At 51.6% G+C, this 16,184-nt stretch overlaps 5 protein-coding genes across 5 annotated transcripts; 1 reads left to right on the top strand and 4 right to left on the bottom strand.

Annotated features, from left to right (window-relative positions):
- Positions 1 to 669: 669 nt before the first annotated feature.
- Positions 670 to 2,367, bottom strand: CGCS363_v005482 (Secondary metabolism regulator LAE1; the record flags this gene model as incomplete). The annotated part of the gene is made up of 10 exons (XM_036637331.1): positions 670 to 727; positions 784 to 1,203; positions 1,264 to 1,401; positions 1,458 to 1,495; positions 1,554 to 1,591; positions 1,653 to 1,782; positions 1,842 to 1,864; positions 1,915 to 2,000; positions 2,061 to 2,095; positions 2,161 to 2,367. 10 exons carry the CDS (start codon positions 2,365 to 2,367, stop codon positions 670 to 672), a joined length of 1,173 nt encoding a protein of 390 aa, XP_036497996.1.
- A 3,091-nt stretch (positions 2,368 to 5,458) lies between these two features.
- On the bottom strand, positions 5,459 to 7,152 carry CGCS363_v005481 (uncharacterized protein; the record flags this gene model as incomplete). The annotated part of the gene is made up of 5 exons (XM_036637330.1): positions 5,459 to 5,759; positions 5,840 to 6,104; positions 6,179 to 6,267; positions 6,334 to 6,464; positions 6,718 to 7,152. 5 exons carry the CDS (start codon positions 7,150 to 7,152, stop codon positions 5,459 to 5,461), a joined length of 1,221 nt encoding a protein of 406 aa, XP_036497993.1.
- Positions 7,153 to 8,050: 898 nt separating this feature from the next.
- Positions 8,051 to 9,166, bottom strand: CGCS363_v005480 (uncharacterized protein; the record flags this gene model as incomplete). The annotated part of the gene is made up of 2 exons (XM_036637329.1): positions 8,051 to 9,001; positions 9,101 to 9,166. The coding sequence occupies 2 exons, from the start codon at positions 9,164 to 9,166 to the stop codon at positions 8,051 to 8,053; spliced, it is 1,017 nt and encodes a 338-aa protein (XP_036497994.1).
- Positions 9,167 to 10,129: 963 nt separating this feature from the next.
- On the bottom strand, positions 10,130 to 12,111 carry CGCS363_v005479 (uncharacterized protein; the record flags this gene model as incomplete). Its single annotated transcript, XM_036637328.1, has 4 exons — positions 10,130 to 10,981; positions 11,042 to 11,691; positions 11,744 to 11,883; positions 11,939 to 12,111. The coding sequence occupies 4 exons, from the start codon at positions 12,109 to 12,111 to the stop codon at positions 10,130 to 10,132; spliced, it is 1,815 nt and encodes a 604-aa protein (XP_036497379.1).
- Positions 12,112 to 13,764: 1,653 nt separating this feature from the next.
- On the top strand, positions 13,765 to 15,789 carry CGCS363_v005478 (Heterokaryon incompatibility protein 6, OR allele; the record flags this gene model as incomplete). The annotated part of the gene is made up of 1 exon (XM_036637327.1): positions 13,765 to 15,789. The coding sequence occupies one exon, from the start codon at positions 13,765 to 13,767 to the stop codon at positions 15,787 to 15,789; it is 2,025 nt and encodes a 674-aa protein (XP_036497378.1).
- Positions 15,790 to 16,184: the final 395 nt, after the last annotated feature.

Raw genomic sequence — 16,184 nt, 5'->3', positions numbered from 1 at the left:
GACATATCATGACTCCAAATCAATGGAACTTGCAACATGTCGCGTCGCCTAATCAGAAACAGGGCCTAGCGCAAAAGCCTTTCAATACTTCATACGATATTTCGAGATCAATTTTCGGTCTATTTCCGCTCTAGTAGGTCTAGACATTCGCCCATTTAGTAGTAACGATCACGGGAAACCTCCTGAAAGTGATCAAAGAACATGACTGTGACTACACCCGGGTCTGGAAATTATTGCCACGAGGTTAGTAATCGAAATGCTTGAGTCTGTTTCATTGAGTCAAACTGTCCTTGGAGGATTAAATGGTTTGTACCTGAAGACTTCTACTCAACAAATGACAATGTCCCATTTCTGAGTGCATCTGCTCGTGGTTCATGGCAAAGCTTGAAGTGGAATGCTGAAGCCTCATGACCAGAACATAATTCTCTTCACGCGTACACCGATTTTGCACGTAATCTTGATATGTCTTGAATTCAAGTAATATCAAAATGGTCCCTGGGAGGGAGTTGAAGCTCAAATGGCCAGTGGTATATCACGAGATCAATGTGGACAAAGTGGAATCTTGTGGTCTTTTTAGGGATCAATCTGATTAACTCGCGATAAACCACAAGAATATGACAGAAAGCAGCGCATTCTGGTCGATTAAGTTGCAACGCCAGCCCGGTCAAATTACGCATCGCCTTTGTCCTCGTCGCTGACCTCAGGCTTTTGTGCGAAGACCACATGACTTGGGACGGGTGAGTAACGTGTGATATCATGTACCCCAGGGAAAATGCAACTCACTGGTCAAAGATCCCATGAAGGGAGGGATCATGCAACTCCTTACGGACCTTCGCCATCGTGACAAAGACCTCTTCTTTAGTTCGGCCCAGGTGGTCACAGAAGAGCTTCAAAGTGAACCCTTCTAAGCCATCCAAGAGCTGGTACAAGTTGAGAGTTCCAACATCCCGATAGTGAGGATCGACAGGCCATGGCCCCATAGGGAGTTTGAATCTTTGGTGGGCAATGCGCTGGAATCCTGCATCCGTAACCCAGCCTTTGAGCTGTGGTCCTGGCCGACCGGTTCTACCTATCCCTTCGCAGGCTGCCACGATTTGCTTGTTCCACTTACGAGTTTCGTGTTCCTCAGTGAGAGTGCCGTCGTCAGAGTAATACTGAATATCCAGATCTTGAAATTCAGCCCAGCCGCCGGGGTTGAGATGACTGCAGAGCCAGCATGTTTCAGAGACGAATTTAGCGGGAAAGCATCTGACACTGACTTACTCATAAACGTTCTTGACGAGCTTCGGCCAGTCTGCAATTGAGACCAACATGTGTCGTATGAATATGAAATCATACATCTCGTCGTCGATCCACGGACTCTCCACATCTTCAACAAAGAACTTGACGTTTGGAGGGACCCTTGGAAGCCACTTGTTAGTCACATATTTTATATCATGACTAGGTCTTTCCGTTACCATTCGGGCTGTATAGGGCTCAGGTCGTTTCCGAAGACCTATTTGAAGTCAGTAGCTGAAGGAAATAACTTTTGACGTATTGAGAGATAGACTGACCTCCGCGTTGGGGAAAAAGTCCCCCATTTCAATAGCCCCTGCATGATGACGGAGATCAGCAAGAAGGTCGACGATATGGTGTTGTCTCTTAGCACATACAAATTCCGGTGCCAGTTCCTACGTCCAGGATCTTGTGAATCTTTTCCTTCTCCAACGGAGCCAGATAGAGTCTATCTCCGATGGCTCTGACCACCATGTTGTGGGCGACGTTCAGTCTCTCTATCTCCAGCTGCAGATGCTAGATTTAGCATCTAAATCTATGGCCTGACAGTTGAGGGAATGTCTTACGTTGTCGTTGGGAAGCACATAGACTGTCAGATCAGTGGGGCTTCCTAGCATATTGATGAGGCTGCACACTCACCTCCTTCCCTGAAGGAATGGAATCTACGGCCGTATTCAATGGGGTAGTTGATTGCGCTGGACACCAGCGATGCACTGTAAGAAGAACTGCAATCGATAGCAGCATCAGTAGGTGCTAGACATTGCATACACGTCGTCGATTCTTACACCCTCTCATAAACAGAGTTACCATCATCGTCAGTCTAGCAAGTGCAGGTCAGCGCTATTTCCCTCAAGAATAGGCAAACTTATGTCTGATTTAACTGACAGGAGCTTCTTCAGCAGGTTCGATCTCGTTAGATTCAGGTACAGTAAGCTCGGAGATGGCTTGAGAGGCATCAGCTGGGGCGGCAGTTGGCAGCGACTCCCTTGGAGCGGCTGTGTTGGTTGAGCTTGCAGCGGCGGTTGAAGTTGCTGTGGCTGCATCCAAGTTTCCAGGCTCCCTGGCCGGTGGGTTGGTAGCGGGACCAGTCATCTTATCTGTGGCCACTTCTCGATGGGCGTTGATCTTCTTTGTCTAGGGAACGCACCGCTTCTCATTAAGTTTGCTGGGAGAAAATGTGAGAAACATGGAAAGCAACCAACAGAGCTGGGGCAAAGGCCCTTTTTTAGCTGTTGGGAATGATCGGTTATGGCAGCGTAAGCCGCCGGTGCAATCACCTTTCCACTCCTCGGGGAACATGGGTAGGCGGAGCCGTGTGTGGAACTGTTCCCATCATTGACAGCATTTCTGCAGTAGGGATTCGTCGTGTATCGGCCAGGGTTATTTTGTCAAGGCCAATTGGCGTTGTCGGCTCGGGCCTACTTCCTCATCTGTTGGTCGCTGTGGACAAGTTGGGAAAACGCATGTTTGCATCGATTACCCCTCTTTGCCAAGCTAAAGAAACTCCATAGACACCGGAAGTCGCAGCCGTCTCCGTGAAGTCTGGACACCAGTTGGATCGAGTTCATTTTTGCCGAGATATTTGTGGGTTTTGAAATACAGATTTGGCCCCGTGTGACAACTCACCACTGTCAGGCTGGCGTCAAGGTAGCTAGCTGCCTTACTAAAACAAAAAGAGAAATTTAGTTGATATATCTCAATCGTCAGGCGTACAATAATATGAATCGTACTTTGTAAGCTTCGTGGAGATCTTCAGGCATATACTCTCAGCCATTGTTAATTCGCAAGACCGAGCTGCATCTTGTCAAAGATGCTAGCCGGTCAAATACGCCGAAAGATTTAGACACGATCAATATATGAACTAATGCGCCGTCACATCACTTAAAGGAAAACTCGGCTTCTGCATGTATCAGATCTTCACTGTAAGATACTGGAGCTCAAAAAGTTGATACGTGCCCAATTTAGACGCGGGCTACATCAGACCAGCCCTCGATCGACATGGCTGATTGAAAAGTTGGATAGATGTTAGAGGAGAAGTTCAAATCCATTTGGTGGATCTTCATACATGTTACGGGACTCCAGGGCTTGCAAATGTGGTGGCTTTTGTATCATTGCTATATTGGGTAATTCTTGTGGGATGGTTTGAAAGTCATGTCGCCAATTGCCATATTAATAGATCTCAGGTATACAGAGTCAATGCGCCTCTTGTAAAGACTTCGATGCGTATCCGGCCAAGGCCACAAAAAAGGCACCAGCAGTATACGCTGTGCCCCAATCCCCGCCATGCATGAGTCCCCAGAGCCAGACTACCAGGCAGAAGAAGATGATAATCTTGGTGTTCCCGGGCAATAATAAACTGAGCCTGTCGCTGAGATTCGGTGCTTCTGTCATCCAATATCCGGCATACTGAATCTCTCTTACACTATGCAGATCGGAGAAGGACTCGTAATACGGCTCCCCGACGTGATGGCCTACAGAGGTTCGAGGCATGATGTCTCTAAAGCACTGTTAGAAATGACTTGAGATACTGCTTGAAAATAGGGGCTCACATACTTGGAAGAATATATAGAACCTTCTATTAAGCAGTCGTTTGCAAAGGCCAGTTCGGGGTGTTTTAGTACCTTGGGCCATATGCCCGCCATCTTGAATTGAGACAGCTTTTTGCGTTTTTTATCCAACACATTCATCCTGTGATATCCACGATCGTAGTTTCTCGGTGGAATATCGTTGGATTCCCGGCCCTGAAGGTTGTCTTCCAAGTTCGCAGCGACATTCTGAGGGTCCACGAGTCGTAGTTCCCCCCAAAGAGATTTCGGAGCAGACGGATGACGGCCGTCTATCCGAAGCTTGGTTGATCATTTACAATTAGTCAAAACTCATGTTCGAGTCAGTTGAAACTTACCATTGCGAAGTGAAGTTTGGGCAAGCCAAAGTAACGCCGCCATCGGGGTTGACGTTGTTTCACGGCTTGCTGGATTGCCCTCCAGTGGTCGACGGCATCATCCGTCTCTCCGACATGTATCGGGTCGATTTGGCAACTCTCCTTCTTCCCAGTACATAGTAGAATGCAGGGGGCCGATGTGAACAGAGGGTCAAGAATCTCTTTGATTTTCTCCACACGGGCAGCCCTCAGCTCCATGGGGAAAGGCTCAGCTGTTTTACCTGGCGGGTCAGGAGGAGCTTGCCGTTTTCGAATCCCTGGACTTCCTCGCTTTCCTTCCTCATTTGTAGCTTGAACGTCGGTTGAAGCCAACTGAGAGATGTCGGCCTCAAGTAACGAGGGAATGTCGTCTGCAGATTCCTTTGTTCCGTCCCGCTTTGGGAGAACAGGCGGCTCAATACACTGAGAGCTGCCGCGATTATGTCCAGACTCTTTGTCGAAGGCCTCTGAACCAGTTCTTTCGGATATTGGGAGCTCAAGTCTCGCACTTGGCTGAAGGGACAGACCGGGCACCCAGGCAAGCATCGCGGGCACCAGTCTGGCGAAGACCCTTTGGCCACTCTGTTCTTCCTCAAACACTTTTCTTTGAGGCCCGAACAGAAGATCACCATTATTTTCCCATGCATAACGGCGATTCTCTAGATGAACTGCTGGCGGATTTGCCATACCCACGATAGAATCGCTCATGACTCAACGTTTAAAGAGTGAGGTTTTAGGACGATAGGAGCTTGACGCTGAGAAGAAAACGATAGGAACAAAATGAAAAGAAGGCTGGGATACTCAGGGACGGGAATCCCCAAAGGTTCACTTTAATAATCAAAGGTATCCGTAATACCTTTAGCCGCTGGATCTCGGCTACTGAGGGGTAGAACGCCTCACAATCTGCCTACATGCAGGTTGGTGCGGTCGCATGCATTGCGACCCGAAGCGTGTTGGCACGTTGCTGACCAGGCTGCGCCAGTTTCCAAAGGATTCTTATCCAGCCTGGCTTCAAGAAACAGATACGTTCGTGGCTTTCCTCTATCTTCAGTTCGCAACCACTCTGGCCAAATTTCAAGCATAAGCTTCAACTTCTAACAAGTTAACGTACACACGGGGCCTTTCTAGATGGACGTATTTAGTCGACTTTCGCAAACGAAAATTGCTTTACGTCTGACAATGCAGTCGTTTTCTATTTCTGAATTGTGCTAGAACCCACAACTACATGAAAGGCAGCCAAAATGTATTGGCCACCAACGACAATCACGCCGTCTTGCTCTTAGTGGCGGCAGGAGCCCCAGGCTGCCGAGGCCAGATCAGAACTATCCCGATCAGTGCCACGAAAAATGCTCCAGCAGTATACGCTATTCCCCAATCCTCATAAGCGATGCGAGCTCCAAGAATCCCCAGACACAAAAGCACAATACCGCCGCAGCATCTCATAGCGAAGATGAACTCTGGCTCTTCCTCAGGCCATACGACGCGAAAGCCTGTGAATTTCATGTGTGCTAGTCCACGAACGTGGCCAGTCCCACGCGCCCTATGAAGATCTTCGTAGAAAGCCCTAGAGTAGGTTGGTTAGCGATCACAGCACATGGAGCAAAACGCGCTCTCAGGTGAGGAGAGAGAAGGGCTGCGACGAACTTGGGCGATTTCACCAATCCTGCAGGGAAGAGGGAGTTCCCAGCGGCCAGGATCGGGTTTTCCAAGGTGGCTGACCACAGGGCAGCGGCTTCCAGTTTCGATATCTCTTCCAGCCTTCTCATTTGCTCCTCCATGCCACAATACCTCGCGTAAGAACAGCCAGAATATTCGTAGTAGTCAGCATTTTCATCTCCCCAGAAGCCGTCACAGCCTACGCCATGCCAGCACTGCCATCTGTCTTCATCGTAGCAGCATCTTATTATATTTATATAATCGTCGCCATCATCTTCGTGGTCCTGTTTGGAAGCGATCGCGCCAAAGTGACTTACTTGGTCTCTCAGTTCCCGGATCCTCGTCTCGAGGTCCACGACTTCGTAGAGACCACACAGATCTCCCGAGTGAGTAGGATGAAGCGCCAAAATTCGGATCTATGCAGAAGAAAGGTTAGTAAATAGTCTGCTTCGACCCAGCATTAGCGATAGGAGACAACCTACCTGTACGAGCTCAAGATGCGGTTTCCCAGCCCAGTAAGGCCGTCTCCATCCCCCCCGCAAGGACCACGCCTTTCTTTGTATAGACCTCCAGTGATCAACCGACCCTTTATCGTTGCCCAAAGACACCGGTGCTATTCGGCAAAAGTCTGACTTCCCGGAGCAAAGCAGGAGACAAGAAGAGTCTTTGTCGAAACTGTCAACCACGGGCTTAAGCGATGCATTGATTTCGCCCCAAATTGTTGCGTCCAGATGCAGTCTCAAATTTTGCTCTGAAGAACAGATCTTCATCTTCACAAGTTTTCTTGGGAGACCTGTGTTGCTAGTTGCTGTCGTTTCCGCTGAATCATCAGCTGCATCTCCGGCCTGCCCATTCCTTCGTCTCACCCCAGCCGTTTGCGGTTGACTCGCTGTGTCATCCTCAGCAGTTGAGTCGCCTATCTCTCGTAGCGTCCCCCGAAAAGGCTCTTCGGCCCGTGGGGGAGGCGGGGAAGGAGGATGAAGAGGGCGCTGTAACGCTGGGTCTGAAGGTCCTAAGAGCCGGTCGGCAAAGGCCATCTCAGAAAGACTGCCAAATGCATCTTGAGCGAAGGACGGCAGCAACTCCGGCCGTCGTCGATCCCTAGTCCACAGAAGACCGGTGAGATCTTTGATGACGTTAAGCAAGGTAGTCTCGCGTTGGCGTCTTTGAATGTGGCTCATGAGTGCAAGATTCCATCCATCGCCAGTGCGGTCTGGCTCGCGGTCATCCTGGTGGTGTCTCCACCTCTGCGCGCGGGCAGGAGCGCGGAGAGGTTGTGGAGGTTGTGCAAGTTCAGCCATGGTTCAATCGTCTGTGGTTCAAATCATGCCTTTGCTAAATGGAGCATCACTGAGCAAGCCTTTTATAGCTTTGCGCAGCTGTTGGGAGCCGACTGCCTGTGGGCACAGGCAGGCTATGGAAGCCCAACAGTATGCCTAGGCGGCAAAGCTTGCTGCGTTGGAGAGGTCGCAGTCTTCAGACCGTTGCTCTCATTGGACAGGCAAAGTAGCAGCAAGGGGATCGAAAGGTCGGACATCAAATGGCAGAGAGCAGGGCTGAACAAGTATACACGCTTTTTGATTGACGACGCTGGCCCCGACACGGCGGCCGACTCAGCGAAGCTATTTACATTACATCATTATTTTGTTTTTGATAGTACAATTGCGCAAAGCACGATGAGCCCATTGCATTCGATGCGCGGCGTGACCATGGATCGGCTAAGCAGTTGCGAGAAGCCGCGCCAGCGAGGTTGACCGAAGCATTACACAGCAGCGATCCATGACAATAGGTACCCATGAGATCCATCCATCTCCAGTGGACGACGTGGCGAGACACAATTCTCTTTGGTCATTTCTGACCTCTCTCAAGCTGTGTGGGTAGGCAACATTGGGGTTTTCGAAAGCATTTCCGGTCTCCATGATGCCTTCCAACGAATGTCAATGGAGACAAAAGCCGGATCCTTCCGGGGTATGGGCGGGGGTGTTCATCGCCGATTCGGTGGACACGGTCACGGGCATCCCTGCCCCCGGCGCCGTGCGCTGCTCGGGGATGTCGTGATTGCCGCGGGCGGCTCCGGACGGGATTAGTGAGCCGGCATCCGCGGAGTGGAGAGAGCTGAAGTGATCCCGGTCAAGTCGGCACGATATTTTTGATCGATCCCGCATCGAAAAAAGCGGATCACGATTGTACGAAATCGCGTCACCGATGGTCGAGGGCGCGAAAGACGGCCGTGTTCTTGACGAAGCACTCGTCCTCCTGGGAACGGCATCCCAGAGCTATACGGGCGGTGCGCTGGTCGCCGTAGCCCTGCATGTCGGCGATAATTTGCGCTGCGGCGTTGCATGACATTTCATGTGGAGATGCCTGCGGGGGATGATGTGATTCTGACGGACGGGGAGGCGTCTGGCTCCTCCTGTCGTAGTAATGGGGGCTCCTTGCAGACTCTTGGAATTTCTGCTTCGGGGCCAGCTGCGTGACCCTATTGAGGCTCGCATTGGCAAGCATGGTCAGCTTGTCGAGCGGGGAGCTTTGCTGCACGTCCGGGGTGGGCGTCAGGGTAAGAACGGGTGGCATCAAAGCCTCGCCGTATTTCCTCTTGGTGCCGTTCGTCTCGGGCTCAGGTTCGGGCGGGAATCTCGCCTTGCTGAAATGCTCCTGCAGAGGCGGGAGTTGCGTCGACGGTTCGAGGGTGACGGGGTTGCTGAGGATGGGTGGCAGCGTCGCTGGCAGGGGTGCAGCAGGCGATGCTTTGGTATCGTCGTCGAAATTCCTGATGAAAGCGTCCGCCTGTTCGCCCTGGATGCCCGTCGGGAGAGGAACCCCGGGCGGTGCCGCTGGTGAGCCTTTGTTGTCGTCGTCAAAGGACCTCAAGTACGCCTCCACCTGTTCGCCGGAGACACCTCTGCTGGCCAGCAAAGATTTTAAGCGCGCGTTCTCGATGGACACGTCGCGGGCGGCCTTCTGCATCTGCACCGAGGCCTCGATCCCCCGCTTCTCGTATTCCTGGACCTTTCGCTGCAGCTCGTCGACAAACTCTTTATGCCGGGCGCGTGACCGTCGCTGGTTGTCGCGGATCCGGATGGCATTGGCCGATTTGTCGGTCTGGAGCTGTTCCTCGAAGGAAACGTCAGCTGATGGCGCGAGAGACGGCTGAATCGTGGCGATGTTTAGATGTTATCGGACGGCAAAGACGAGTTGGAGATGGAACCAACGACAAGGAACAGAAAAGATGGTGGTGACATGACTTACCCGTCCCCGTTTCGCCTTTTTGGCCTGCGGACCGAAGAGGTCCTGGTAATCCTGCTCCGACGACATTGGCACCTCGTGTGTCGGCCTATCCAGATGGCGGGTGGTTTCCTATACCGTCCGAGATTCCCGGGAGAGGATGAAGATGGTGACGAACATCCGCAGGGCGGTGTGAGGGAAGAACCTGGCGATGGGCGAGGAAGCAACAGCAGCAACCAGGAAGAAGAAAAAAAAAAAAAAAACAGGGCCTGCTGAATTTTTGCTGGTGGTTGGTGGTGACAAACAAGAGAAAAAGCAAGCGTGAACCTGGGCGGATGACTAATCTCGTTAATCGGCCAATCCACCGGGGCCAGTCTGAATTTTTTTCATGCTCGCGCTAGCAGCTCAGATTGCCGAATCAGACATCACGGAGCTGTGTCCGCAGTGGGGCCAAAGCTCCATCTTTCAAAACATGGCATTTTCAGCTTTGTTCAGGGACGAGTCGCTCCGCCGCCTGTCACTGCCGTCACTGTGGTCTGTCACTGCTGTGAGCTGTCGCTGGGTTTTGCATCCTACAGTGACATGCCCTGCTGCCGATGACTTTTGTTCATAAAGCAGACTGCATTCATATCATTGCATGTTGCACAATTTTCCCTAATCCCTTTTTATGCATGGTCACAAACCACCCCCTCATCGCCCACCCATCATCATTCAACTCAACCGTCCTCGTGTCCTCACCTGAGCTCGTTCCGACAATGTGTCACTGAGGCTGCTGGTTGGACTCACTAAAATGCCATGGCCCACAGAATATCCATCTTGGTGTGGCTACCTACGGGTGCGGTATCCACGCGGCATGCAAGCCAAGTTGCAGGGATTCGTCGCGGGGAATTCAGGGTCTCGCCATTTCGATGTGGGACTGACTCCTCATAATGAGCTCACGTCCTCCATACCATGTGGCTTAGAACATGATTCAAACCCTCCAATTTCATTCACGGTAGTTTCTCTTGAAGACTACAAACAATTTTGAGCCATCTTAGCCTCTTGATGCCAATTTTAGTGGCGTCCCTTCTCCAGCTGCCTCGCCAGATCCTGAGCAAACCCACACATCGTCAAGGTCGGGTTCCAACTACCTGCGGTCGGGAACAGAGCACCGCCAGTAAGAAACACATTTGGAACACCATGGACGCTGTAGTCTGGATTGACCGAACCGCCTTCCGAGGCTGGTCCTACGAAAGCGGTGCTCGTCTCATGAACAATGCCTGGGAATCGGATCTCTGATTGTTTCGGATGAGCCGGCTTCCACGATCCTTTGCTGGGCTCATGTTCGTCGATATGCCAGTACTCGAGACCCTCAGAGGGCGGTTCGGACCCAACCGTGGCGGCCATCTGCTCAATTGTTTGGTAGGTCGCTTCATCCATAGTATCCCAAAGCTGTCGGTCGGACTTGGTGAGGGTGTATTGCAGCTTCATGTTCGTAGTCACATCCGGGTTGCTAGGGTCCATCTTAAACCAGTTCTCCTCGTTGAGCTCGGAAAACTCGCCGAGAGTGGCACACACAATGACGACATGCTCCGTTGAGTGTGACAGCTGCTCGTAAGTAGCGGCAGCAGCATAATCCGGGCATTCGCGAGCCGCATCTTCTGCATCCTCTTTCGGGTGCGGACTCTGGATGGCTGTAATCTGAACATGATACTGCTGTCCGCTGGTCGAATCCTTGCCGGCCAGATAGTGGGCAGCGATCTCCAGCCTGCGATCCTTAGGCTTGCTGCCCACGGGATGCCATTCGAATGCAGATAGCGGTGCTCGCGCAACAATGTGCGTCAAGAAATGGCCCGACACACGCTTGCCGACGGTTTTGCGACATTCCGAGAAGCTATTGAGGAGTATGGTGGCAGCAGGGAAAGCCTTTGAACAAGTGTTAGCTCAAGCTCAGAACGCGGACCAGCATCGGCTTGAGTTGCTTACGCCCGCACACAGAATCACTTTCGTATTGTCGCCTTGCCATGTGATCGTTCCTCGAGTGGTTTCGATTGCATGGACATGGCCTCCATCATCGTCCACCGCGCCAAGCGTTTTGACAGTGCAATTCAGAAGAATGTCGAGAGACGCCGCATTCTTGGACTTTTGCTCCTCGTAGATTTTCATCAACGGCGCTGGCGTAGAAAACTTGTTGAATCGGAGGTTGGAGGTGACCGAGGCTCGACCGACTGCAAGCTGAGCAGGCTCGCTGTATTCGGCGGTCTTGACCTCTCGTAGGCGGTCCTTCAATCTCTGGTCAATTTCTCGCTGAAGACCCGAATATACGGAATCTCCAATCTTGTCGGCGCTCGTAACGTGAAGGAGGTCTCTGGCATGGTCCCAGAATTCTGGCTCTTTGGTTGAATTGATCATACTTTTTGGAAAGGCCCGCATGTCCTCGACCTTAGGTTGAGGAGACCAAGCCGACCAGAACAGTGATCTTCCCCCGAAGAAGGGGCAAGATCCATGGCAGTATTTGAGCAGTGGATCGCTGAAAGTCTTCTTGGACAGCGTCCATGGGAAGGTCTCTGATGGCCCACCCAGCACCGTCTTGAATGGGAGAGGAAGATTTTGGAAATGCGCAGGAAGCCAGAATTCTACCATTGTTCAGCATGAGAACTTGTAAAGTTGTCGGGAGTAATCACAAACCTCCTCGCTCCAGGCAAAGAATACGTGCGTGCGGGTTAATCGTGAGCGCCTCCTGGATGAAAGCCAGAGCAGTACAGCCCGAGCCGACGACGACGTAGTCGTATGCACCATCGTCGAGAATCCCGTCGAACTTGTTATTGCTGAAACAACATCCATCGGCATTCTGTGTCATTGTTTCGATCAGTTTCTACATACTCAATGAAATAGTCCTTGGTCATGACCATAGCCGCCGTTGGAGATTGTACGCCTGGAGTTGGATACCCCCATGACTTCGTTGGCTTTGGCGACAGAAGCGGCTTCCCCACACGGCAGTGGAAGCTCGATCCCCCATAAGAAGGGTTCGTATGCACGTTGTTGGAGGTATTCATGATGATGAGAAGCAGTTGACAGAAGAATTGACCGAGTGTGAAATGAACCTTTGGCCAAACATAGACATAATTCAGTCGTTCTCGATAGGTTTATGTAGGTGATTTATACCACGTTGAGCTTTTGCGGGGGACCGTTCCCCATGTCTCATGCCGGTAGACTCATGAATGTGTTTGAGCCAGCCACGAAATTCAGCTCCGTGGAACATGAGGTTCAGCTCCGCGGCACACATCCTAAAGCGAACCCTGGCACGGGTCTGGATCCGTCTGTCTCACATAACGTACGACTATCCGATGCTTTTCATCGAGCTAGAAGTTCTCAAGTCTCCCACATTTTGGTTTCGTTGCCTCCAAGACATGGGGACTATCGAGCATCGAAATCATGAGCAACACAAATGATAATTGTGAGGGCTTCAGTGCTAAAGAGCTCCTTCATCGAGTAGACAGAGCGATCAAGGCTTGAATAGTGGACATGTCGGATAAATATCCTCTCACAATGGGTAGACACAGAGTCCACGTATCGTTTGTTCCTGTCGACTGCTATTTGAATCACTCCTGGTGTTGCACGTAGATCTTAATTCACCGACTCTCTGGCGAGATGCCATGTCGAATGTCGAACGGCAGACGGGAAGCTCCCGCAGGTAAGATAGTTTCTGAGGTAAACCAATGGGTAGCTTCCGTGACAACCACCTGAGAGGTGATCTTACCATGTCTCACAATAACGAGAATCATGGTCTATCGTCAGCAACTACCAGCTAACACAAAAGCGACTTTGATAGTTCTCCATACTTTCCAAAGCTAGATAGACTATGAAACCGAACTGTTTGTCACTGACGTCATATCTATTGCAGAGAAGGTGTCCCAGTATGTTCTTGCTTTACGTCAGGGCCTCTGGCTTGCTCCGTTCTCTTGAATAATTAGAACTTCGTTCACTAAGTCTTGTGATGTATGGAAAATCGGGCCTCTCTTCTCTTCTAACATTAAACACTCAAACACTCAAGCAGCCGGTTCCGTTATATGAAGTATTAATACTAGGGAAATAGGTCCAGACTTTTTATTATCACTTAAGTGTCGTTGAAAATGTGTGAGATTGTCTTCTTAACGTTCACTTCCACTTCAAATTCAAACATTTTACTGCCTTGGGCAAGATGGATAACACATAGTCATATTGATTCATACGCCATTGAGTATGAATCACTGTCGCTTTTCTTCAAGTGAGACAACTTCCTGGCACGATTTGTCCCATTCATGAGTTTGCAGTCTATGGGTTATGCGGTCTTGATCTGAAGACTGCAACCCACATAAACCACAAAATGATACCTTTCATTTGGCGAGAACCGTGAACTGTTCGTAAGAAAGGATCTCTTGCATTGTTTACTGTGACAGATTCAAAGGCATGGCTATGTATATCGTAACTAGTCGGGCCCGCAGGAGTTGCTTGATGATGCATGACAGCTGCAGTAGCGCCATCAATAGTCTCCATCTCCGCACCCAATCTGGAAGCCCAGGATACCCAGCCCCAGCCCATTACCGGGGCAGGATTCCTCGAGTACTTTAAAAGAACGACTTTGCCACCTAAACGCTATCAAACAATCGTGCATGGGCGTTCCTTGTCTCGAATAGCCGCGCAGTCTGGTCCCAGCGCACACGGCAACCATGTCTTCCGTGCCGTCTTTTCCGGAGCCGCATGCCCCTGTCCCTTTCAGCTACAACGACCACCTGGCGATCCTGCCGTCGGCATCGACACACATCAGACTTCTCGAACTCTATCCCTCCTCAGGAATAGGACCTGAACCTGCATCTGCTGCTGCAATCCGAACAGACGAAGGCGACAGCGACGCCCACTTCTCGAGCCCGCTCGTGTGCGAAATCTCCAGCACCCCGGTTGCCACGCCGCGGCTATTCAAGGCACTCTCGTACAGCTGGGGGCGCCCAGACAAGACGCACACCATCGAAATCTTAGGGTCGCGCCTCGGCATCACGGCCTCGCTCGATGCGGCTCTGCGACACCTTCGAAGTAGAGACGAGAAGGTCACGCTTTGGATCGATCAGATATGCATCAACCAAGACGATGCCGCGGAGAAGACTGACCAGGTTCCGCTGATGACGCAGATCTACAGCAAAGCGCAGCAGGTCCTCGTGTGGCTCGGGCCAGCGCAGGACGAGTCTGACGCCCTCATGGATTGTTGGGAGGAGATCGGGCGAGGTGCGCGCGAGCTGGATATTGAGAGTTACTTCAACAAAGAGCGCTTGCCGCTACTAAGACCTCTGCTGGAGAATCGTAACCCGGAGGATGAACTGACGAGGAGATTCCAGGCTCTGATTGCCAAAGCTTTGCCCATGGCCACTAACCTTCTTCAGGCCGTCATAGCCTGGAATGAGAGGCTTTGGTTTGGCCGAGTATGGATCATTCAGGAGCAGGCCTTATGCCCCGACACAGTGTTTGTGTGCGGCTCAAAGGTAGTGGATGTTGACCTGTTCTTTCTGGCTGGAATGGTATTCGACCACTGCTTCGGTAGAGTTGCTGAGCAGAATGAGCTTCCTCGACAACAGCACCAACTCCTTCTCACTGCTCAAGATCGCCGTGTTGGCCCCCTATCAGCCATCCGCCGTAGACAGCGCAACTACGTCAAAGGCGCGGGGCCCGGAGACGATCTCTTTCACCTCCTTAGAAAGACATACATTGACGGCAACGCCCAGGCGACCCTCCCCAGAGACAGGATCTATGGTCTCCTAAGCATCGCCGTGGACGCAGATCGCCTTGGCATTACCCCGGACTACAAACGCCCAGACTGCCATCCCACCTTCGTCGAGACAGCCCGCGCTCTCATCCAGGCAGGTCGCGTCGAGATCCTCTCCTTCTCGCAGATGCCAAAGGACATTGACGGCCTGCCGTCCTGGGTCCCGGATTGGCGACCCGGACTGACTCGCTCCTTCACGGCCATCTACGACGATGCGGAGAAGTTCCTCACGGCTGCGGCGGGAGACAGCACGGTTGAGATCGTGTACACGGACGGCTCGTCTATGCTCGGGATATGCGGTTATGCAGTCGACATAATCGAAGAGACGGGTGAGGTATGGGAGTGGGAAGCAGGTCACGCGGCTCGCGCGGCGCATCTCCAGACGATCAAGGCCTTTTGCGAGAAATCAGCCGCAAAGAGCCTGCAGCATGGCGTATACGAAAGCCCCGGAAGGCAAAGTGAAGCAGTGTGGCGAGTGCCTGTTGGTGACCTGTATTGGACCCCAACAAGAACGTACCACATAGCCAACTTGACCGACAAGAGCGACTATGAAGACTGCATAAGCGTCTTGACAATCCTTACCGAGTACGAGACGCTCACGCCAGAAGACCGGCAGGAGCGCCTCGAGGAATTTTTCGCTCGAAGCCCTGGCCAGGCCATGTACGGCGAAAACATGGACAAGATGACGGGCAAACGTCCCTTCACGACGCGGCGGCAGGGTTACGTGGGCATGGGCCCGGCCGACGCACGTCCGGGCGATGTGGTGGTGATACTGCTCGGTTCTCGGATCCCGTACGTCCTGAGACCGTCCGGAGATGGGACGACTACGAGGCAGGAGAACACGTATCATTTCGTCGGGGAAGCGTACTGCGATGGTGTGATGTATGGCGAGGTGTTAGTTACTAAGCGGGTGCCAAAGACCACCTTCTTCGTGGTCTGATTCTGGCTTACAATTTCACAAAACACAAAACACACACACACACACACACTGGGAGGGGGACAAAAAGGGGTCAGAGCAAAGTGTTTTAGCGGGGATGACTTGCATTCTTGTTCGTCAAGTGTTTCCTCTAAAGGTGTCCTGTTCAGCCGTCCAATCTGGCCCAGCCCTAAACCTCTCGCTCCCCCAGTCTATGTGTGCCCAAAGTCTATCAAAGAAGCCCCAAAATTGGTATGAATGATGATGATCCAATGCCTCGTGCGCAAAAGTTACAAAGATGAGTATCGAACAAACGGGAGTAAAGACCGTAAAGGGTATTCAAGGAAAAGAGAATCCATTCTTTGAAAAAAATGAGACTACGCTTGATATGAGCGCGCGCGCTATTGTTGTTCGTTCCA

Source organism: Colletotrichum siamense (assembly GCF_013390195.1).
Source record: "Colletotrichum siamense strain Cg363 chromosome Unknown KSG_Cg363_contig03, whole genome shotgun sequence".
In the NCBI taxonomy this organism is placed as follows: Eukaryota; Fungi; Ascomycota; class Sordariomycetes; order Glomerellales; family Glomerellaceae; genus Colletotrichum; species Colletotrichum siamense.
This window is presented reverse-complemented; position numbering and strand designations above follow the sequence as displayed.